Raw genomic sequence first — 8,552 nt, 5'->3', positions numbered from 1 at the left:
AGTGTGTAATTAATTGAACTTTCGGTCAAACAACCAACAGAGCAAGCAGTCACCAAGACAGACAGAGTTGATGGATTAAATGTTACAGAATATAGATATACTTTGCTCAGAAGAGGTCAAATGCTTTTGAAATTTGAAGTCAATTTTGCTTGAAGAGCAACCAAAGGCGAAATTATTTCCCTTACTTTACAATTATAACTGATTAATACTACTAATATACAATAGTCCAAAAAAGGGTGTTCTTTTTAAAGATATAGAACTTTCGATAGGGATAACTCTGAAACTGTCATTCTAGGCAGCTGTCTTTGACTTTTTTGTTCAGCGTATTTTAACAAATCACCAAGAACAACCTTTACAAATAGTGTAAATATACTTTCAAAATTCGCGTTTTGTTCACCAAACTTATAAAACTTGTTTATTAACTTTTTTCCTTGGTATTGAATTTGATTCCTGGAAATTTAAAATCCACCACCAGTGCAGGTCTTACCAACTTAAAGACATGGAGCACCAATCATCATCACCCCTCACACACACACACACACACACACATACATAGACACCTACCACCCTCAACTCACTAAGAGGACAACAAAGCATAAATCTACTTCACCCAGCAAGCATCTGAACTTTGAGTAACTTAACAACCAAACACGAATGGAAAAAACCAGCAGGCAACATTTTTGGGATAAGATTTATGAAACAGTCAAGTATTTTCTATTTAAGTTAATAACAATCATAATATGTAATGTAACTGGAACTATGAAAATTGATGCACCAACAGAGAGTGTAAGCGAGAGAGAGAGAGAGAGAGAGAGAGAGAAAGAGACCGACTTTCTCTTGATGATAGATGATGTGCATATAAGCACAAATAAACACCAAAAACAAGCTATTGTCTACAATATGTGTTCTTTTTTTTTCTATTCCCCATTCTGCTTTTGATGCCATTTTCCTTCTATCTCATAAATACACATGTAGAGGATATTAGATGTGTATGTGTGTGTGTGTGTATGAAAAGTCTTTGCATATTTGAGCAGACTTCTTGCTGTTATTTTGTATTTCTTGCATTTCGGTGACATTCACTTAAAAATTCCATTACTGTAAGCTCAAATTACAAATACAAGACATAAGAAATGCTTATAGCATCCTGTATGGGGGTGGAAAAAAATCTTATTTCAGGCAGCATTAAACACAAAAATTGCATTTGACAATTGTATAGATAGATATATTGAGACATATACATATCAGCGGGTTGTCTTACCATAAACTTTTCTTCATTAAACACTCAAAAGTACTCGACCAGCTGTCATGAAAACATTTCTATAACCCGAAGGCATACTTATTGACTCTCGCACCATGGTCAAAGCAAAAGATCCTGGCTAACAATAAAGGGTGAAGAAAGTATTCTTTTTCAACACATTTATGTTTTTTCGAGTATATTTTTTTAATTTTTAGACAGGACCGAATTCATCATGTCACGCAGGACTAGGGAAAACACAATAAAAGAACATGGGTTAAAAATTTCGTTCCATTTATTAATTTAATTTATTTACATTAATTAATATATAATTTTTTTTTTTTTTTATAATCGTTGCCTTACTTAAAAAGGTTTAATGTATTTTGACCACAAATCATTGACATACTGTACCATATTAACGTTTGGTTGCAGTTTTTTAATATTTGGTAAATGGGCGTGGGTGATAATCAAGCGTCTTATTTCACCCATCAAGTGGGCATCATTCTTGAAAAGAAACTTACAAGAGGGTATAGTGTTTTTCAAAGAAATTATTTTCCATTTTTGTTGGTCATCTAGGTTATCTTTGTACGACTGCATATCTTTCGCCCCATCCAACGTGGTAGTCACATTTTCTTTTTTAGTAAATTGTGTGTTATTTCCACGCCATTGGTTATCAATTTTCATTTCAATAGTTTTTAAAATTTCATATTGCGAAACGGCAGAATTTCTTTTTTTAATTAACTTTACAGAAACATCGAATCTTCCACCAAGAACAAAGTGATTTGTGACATACCAACCAAAATTATTTAATACTTCGATTATTTCCATTGCACGCTCCACATTGGTTAGATTATTCTTGTTGGCAGCCTCATAGAGTTTATCGCGGAAGTCCGAATTTAGTTCGATTTGGTTTTCATCGATAAGCAATTCTGATTTTACATTCATAAGCGACACAACACCGTATCCCATTATTATATCATTAAGGTACTTTTCACTTTGCTTAGGTATGATAATTGAAGAAATTACAGCTAAGAAATTTTTAAACTCAAATGTATTGGATGCATTGGTGCTGGCTATTTTCCGCTGAGTCAAGTAAATCATGTTTGCAGGAAATAATTGCTTGGGTTGAAAATTTTTGTCGAGTGTAATGGGCGATAAGGCACCCAACTTAAAGAAGCTGGTTTGTTTGTCGTAAATAAGGCCTTTCATAAATCTCTTTGTCAGATTCTGCAGCGAAATTGAGTATTTGCCTACATATAAAACATATTGAACTTGAGTTGAGTTTCCATTTCTCGATGCATCAATTACTTCACACAAAGGAGTGTCCAAAGAAACATTAGAAAAAGGTTCGCCTTCCTCATTTTGACTTGTTACTTTCACCCAAGCGGCTTGCGAGCTAAATGCCGAATATTGTTGTGTTCCTTGAAGATCGGCCAAAAATTGACGAACAGTTTTCGTTTCCAAATCTGCGACACTACGATAATCCGCCATTTTCAAGCCATAACTTAAATCGTAAATGTAAAGTATAAATTTTTCTAAATTTATAAGTGAACAATTTCGCAGAGGCTCAGCAGTCACGTTATCTAAAAAAAACAATGTATTACAATAGTAAATGTAAAAGTCGCCCGATTGTAAGTTTATAAAAGTACCCACTTTTCAAAAAGGTTGAAAGCCCCAGCACAAGAAGAATATAGGAATTTAAACACTTCATTTTGTTGTTGAATTTAAAAACACATACGACAAGCTCGCCGGACTGAAATATACTAAAATGCTTGAATCGACTGCTGATCTACTCAAATCATTTCTCACATTCCCTATAGCAAAGTGAGAGACGAATTCTCGTTAGGCGTGATTTCTGAGAATTTTGTCTTTATCTGTTTGTTTGCTATATACATACATGTAGACTCAATCGCTTCTTAACCTCTGATTATCGCACAGTGAACAATCTTAAAAAAACTGAGTAAATCGAATTTACATCAAATGCAAGGGAACAATGAATTCCAATTCAAATATTACTTTGTTTAGTTAAGTGACCAGCCGTGATTGGTTCACACCTGTAAATAAAAATATTTTATGTACCTAATTATATTTATGTTGGTTTTTAAATACATATAAACATATGTAGGTTTTTTTGAGGTAAAATTGCCATTCATAAGTTCGAACAGGAAGGGAGTTTTCTTGGTTGTTTTTTTATCTCTCTTTTGACCCTTATTGCAAAAAGTTGAAGTTACTTTCCGATACGAGAGTTGGTTAAAAAGTTGTTGGCCCCAAAAGTTAATCGTTGGCGTAAGATTAAGCATAGAATTACTGTGGACACGACCTCAATTACAATTTTAGAACGTTTCATTTTTACAAAATGGAGGCAGTTCAAAAATGAAAATTAGTTTAAAGATTTAAAAAAAAAATATATAAATATATATAAAATATATATATAATATAATTAAATAAATAATTAAGAAACGTATAGTTAATTAATGACACCGTAGAATAAGAAAATTTAAATTAAAAATGGATAACCATGACGTTATCCAAAAATATTTCTAAATACATTTAAAATGTTAAGACAACAAATAACATTCACATTTTCTGATTCTTAAAAATTTGTTTCTAATTTCAAAAATAGTGACAACATTGAAACACTGAAAATTTTTCACATATTTTTTGACGCATTGAGGATGAAAATTACATATTTCTCCCGGAAATCTAGACCACTGTGCATTACTAAAAAAGAGATTTAAATGTAAATAATTAATTTATTGCAATTTTTTATTTTGCTCAGATCAGATGTAATTGGAAAAGCTTGAAATGAAATTTACATACGCGTTAATAATCTATTTTTTCTTAAATTCCATTGCTAAATTCCTTGGCAGTATTCAGGCGGCAGTATTGATTTGCTTCGAAATAAATGGCAAAAGTGCAAATTACACCTTTGATTCGGATTACGTTTCATATAAAGAAGCCCGATCAACATTAAACCTTTCATCCAGTGACTCTTTTTTCGACGAAGGAATAGTTATTGATCACAAAAAGGAACGCCGAAAACTTGTTGACACCGAGGAATGTAATAAAGTGTTTGGCGAAAATCAAAATGCCACAATCGCCATTCAGATAAGTGACGTCCAGGAAATTACCATCTCTCTAAGGAACGATGCCAAGCTGGATGTGGTGCGTGCTGAATTGATGAAATCGTTGCCTGAATATTATGGAAACAAAAAATGTGCGGACTTATATTTTATCGACAAAGAAGGTTCCGAAGTGTCAAGAGTTCACGAAGTGAAAACGCAGTTTCGGAATATTTTGTCACCCAATGCGAAGAATATTGTAAATAACAGATTCATTCAAAATCGAACAAATGTGGAACTTGAATGGCTCTTAGAAAGTTGGCCAGTTCAAGTTAATATGCGTGCGTCTCTAAGTGATTTGCGTTATTGGATCACCAATATAGGTCATTGTCCGAACTTGAAGGGCCCATTAAATCTTCCCGATAAACCATTATTCAACACTAAGAACAAAGCAGACAGGACCAATTGGCTTGCCAGAGATAAATATGCAGAGCTCCAAAATGTACCAATATCGAAAGACATGGGGACCTATCTGACGGCTTTGACTGCACCGTACCGGAAAGAGGAAGAGCTGACAATCGAGTCATATGTGTATACTACAGAGTTCTTGAGCAAAAGAATGTACTATGTTGACGTTTTGGAAATAAATAAAACTTCGTTCGCTGGAACGAAAACTGAAAAATTTTCTGATGATGGCTTGAAAATCACAGTACGACTTGCGAATGCAACTTCCTTCAGTCAAAAGCTTTTGCTATTGAAAGATGTTCGATCGACAAATAGATTAGCCATAGCTTGGGATAGTGTTGTCATTTCAACAAATAACACTCAAGCAAAAATTGAATTGGAATACTTAAATCATCGAGCTGATTATTTGTATCATTGTCAATTGTTTGAGCACCGTGTAAAATACAAGCCTTACCTCCTAATGGAATTTAATCAAGAAAATAAAAGTAAATGTATTTTCGACACTGTGGGAAGTCTAACAAGCGCTAGTAAATTGATCTTTAATAAGGAGACTCTAATCGAAAACGGCGAGGATCTTACAGAATATCGATATGAAATAAGTGTAGCTATGACTCCATTTTCTAATGGATCATATACATGTTGGACTGAGCGTGGTCGTCGTCGCAGGAGCGCTAAGCCGAGCAATATTGATATACATCATGACCAAGTAACAATGGCTAACATTGGAAAAGGAAAATACATCGGCGACATATCGGAAGGTCGTACATGTAGTTGGAAAAGAACTACGTTTTCTAACGATAATAAGAAATCTTTTAAATTTCATGTATTCATTTTCAAGTCACAACAAATAGCCGAAAAAATAATCGCAAATATTCCAGCTATGTAAGAAAATGATTTACTTAAGAAAGCACATGATTAAAAAATTAATTATTATTATAACTAGCCAGCTCGAGGTCAAGATTTTGGAGAATAAATATAAACCAGAGGGCCGGGGCTAACTTCGACCGCGTCAAAGTTTGTATACCCTTGCAATTTTTTTGGTAACTCTTTCCTTACCTAAAGCCATCAAAGTGGAAAAACGTTCAAGCTAAAAAGGCTAACATTTGCGAAAGAACGGCCTACAATCTTAGTATAGGAAATAACGAAGATATTGATCAAAGTCACTGTTTTCGACCGATCGTTCCTATGGGAACTACATGATATAGTCACACGATCTTGATCAAATTGGGCACAGACAGGTGTAATCATCTAACCAATACTAAATTTCATGACAATAGCTCAGAAAATAACGAAGTTATTGAGAATAGTCACTGTTCGTGACTTTGCAGTTTGTATGGGAGCTATATGATATAGTAGTCCGATCCGGCTGAATCCGAGATATACAACCACTGCAGTATATACAAGCCTACATGCTCTGTAGCTCCAACGGTCTAGGAGAAGTTTGCGTTGATCCAGACGGACAAACGGACGGACGTTTATGGCTTTTTGAAATCGTCTCGTCGTGCTGATCAAGAATATATATACACATATATATATATATCGCAAGGATTGATACAAAAATTGGTGGAAAGTATACCCAGGTGCTTAAAAGTGTGATTACAGCCAAAGGCCTTTGGACCACAAATTAAAAAAAATTCCTTAATCTATAAGTTTTGTTATACGAGCAAAAGTGGATACATGCTCATTTTTAAGTTTTTTATGGATAATTCGAGCTAAGGAGGGGATAATGAATAAAATTCTTTGTTTTTCGTTTTATATATTATTAGTGGATTTTTGTTAAAAATTTGGAATCGATTAATGCATTTTTGTGGGTTTACAAGTCACACAAAGTCACAGAATCAAAACTTGTATCCACATGTGCTCGCCACTGTAGGTAATTGTCCGAACTTGAAGGGCCCACTTAATCTTCCCGAATATGCAGAGCTCCAAAATGTACCAATATCGAAAGACATGGGGACCTATCTGACGGCTTTGACTGCACCGTACCGGAAAGAGAAGGAGCTGGCCATCGAGTCATATGTGTATACTACAGAGTTCTTGAGCAAAAGAATGTAAATAAAGTTGGATTAACTTGGGATAGCATTGTTATAACAACAAATAATACCGAAGCAGTTGTTGAAGTGGAATACTTAAATCATCAGGTTGACCATGTGTATCATTGTGAGATATTTGAACACCGTGCCAAATTCAAGCCTCACTCCTTGATGGACTTAATAGCTACCGATACAAACAAATGCACCTTTGATACTGTGCGAAGTCTGCGAAGCGCTAGTAACTTGATCTTTAACAAGGAAGCTCTAATCGAAAAAGGCGAAGATCTCACACAATATCGATATGAAATCAGTGTAACCATGACTCCCTATCGTAACGGCACATATTCATGTTTCATTAGGCGTGGTCGTCAGCGCAGGAGCGCGGGCAATGTTGATATAAATCATCAGGAAATAACAATGGGTAACATCGGAAAAGGAAAATACAGAGGCGACATAAGGGAAGGTGGTTTTTGTAGTAGGAGCAAAAATCGTTTTTCTAATGAAAACAGAAAAACATTTCGGTTTCAACAAGATGTTGCTTATCTCGAACTTATTGTGGTAAATTTAATACTGTATTATAATAATTTTGGCATATAGCTAAAAATATTTGAAAACAAATTTAAAGAATCAAAAAATAGTGAAATTAAATAATGAATTATTGTAATACTTAAAAATGTTATCATCACTTGGTAATTTACTTATTTTATTTTTAATAAATTTAATGCAACAACTTCAAAAAGAAATCATTTATCATTTTCAGAATAAATTTTTGGCCTTGACAAATTGCCTCAGGTAAATCGAAGTTCGAGTTTTTCATTTCACAAAAACGTTAATAAATTTCAATTAAGAAACGACTATTAAATTAACTATAAAAGTTTTCATCTTGCGACACTCTAAAGAACATCCGATTTGAGTCCATGATTCATAATTCAAATCAGAAATTATATATATGAATTTATCTGGCATTCACATTATCTGAAATAATTCAATAAAATAATATAAATAAAAGTCGTCGATAATCATGTTGCAAAAAGTACTCACTTTAAAAAACCTGGCCCTATACATAGATTGTTGATGGCCGCTTGACTAAAATATACTAAAATGTTTCAATCAAATGCTGATCCATTAAACCCATTTCCCATTTCCCTTATCGCTATTTGAGAGAGCGAAGAAAATTCTGAGAATTCTCTCTTAATCTGTTTGTTTCACAATTACGCGTTAACAACGTGAGGTTTAATCGCTTATGTACCCGAGAGCGTCAGACATAAATATAAAGCAATGTTACTTATTTTAGTCACTAAAAGTTTGTCTTGGTTTGGTTCAGATGCAATTGCAAAAATTCGCAATGAAATTTGAATTTTCGTTGATACCTATTTTTTTTTTAAATACCAATTTTGCTTTTGGCGGTGCTCAGGTGGAGTTATCGATTTGTTTTGAAATAAATGGCAAAAGTGCAAATTACACCTTTGATTCGGATTACGTTTCATATAAAGAAGCCCGATCAAAATTAAACCTTTCATCCAGTGACTCTTTTTTGGACGATGGAATAGTTATTCCTCGAAAAAATGAACGCAGAAAACTAGTAAACACCGAGGAATGTAATAAAGTGTTTGGCGAAAATCAAAATGCCACAATCGCCATTCAGATAAGAGACGACCAGGAAACCACCATCTCTCTAAGGAACGATGCCAAGCTGGATGTGGTGCGTGCTGAATTGATGAAATCGTTGCCTGAATATTATGGAAACAAAAAGTGTGC

General features: G+C 34.0%; 1 protein-coding gene across 1 annotated transcript; it reads right to left on the bottom strand.

The window, feature by feature from the left end:
- Window positions 1–1,552: 1,552 nt before the first annotated feature.
- LOC111518594 lies at window positions 1,553–2,963 on the bottom strand. The gene is made up of 2 exons (XM_023175888.2): window positions 2,888–2,963; window positions 1,553–2,817 (listed from the first exon to the last, which is right to left on the bottom strand). The coding sequence occupies exons 1-2, from the start codon at window positions 2,943–2,945 to the stop codon at window positions 1,598–1,600; spliced, it is 1,278 nt and encodes a 425-aa protein (XP_023031656.2). The 5' UTR covers window positions 2,946–2,963; the 3' UTR covers window positions 1,553–1,597.
- Window positions 2,964–8,552: the final 5,589 nt, after the last annotated feature.

This window comes from Drosophila willistoni, assembly GCF_018902025.1.
Source record: "Drosophila willistoni isolate 14030-0811.24 chromosome 2R unlocalized genomic scaffold, UCI_dwil_1.1 Seg167, whole genome shotgun sequence".
Taxonomy (NCBI): Eukaryota; Metazoa; Arthropoda; class Insecta; order Diptera; family Drosophilidae; genus Drosophila; species Drosophila willistoni.
The sequence above is the reverse complement of the archived record's forward strand: the minus strand, read 5'-3'. Positions and strand labels throughout refer to the sequence as shown.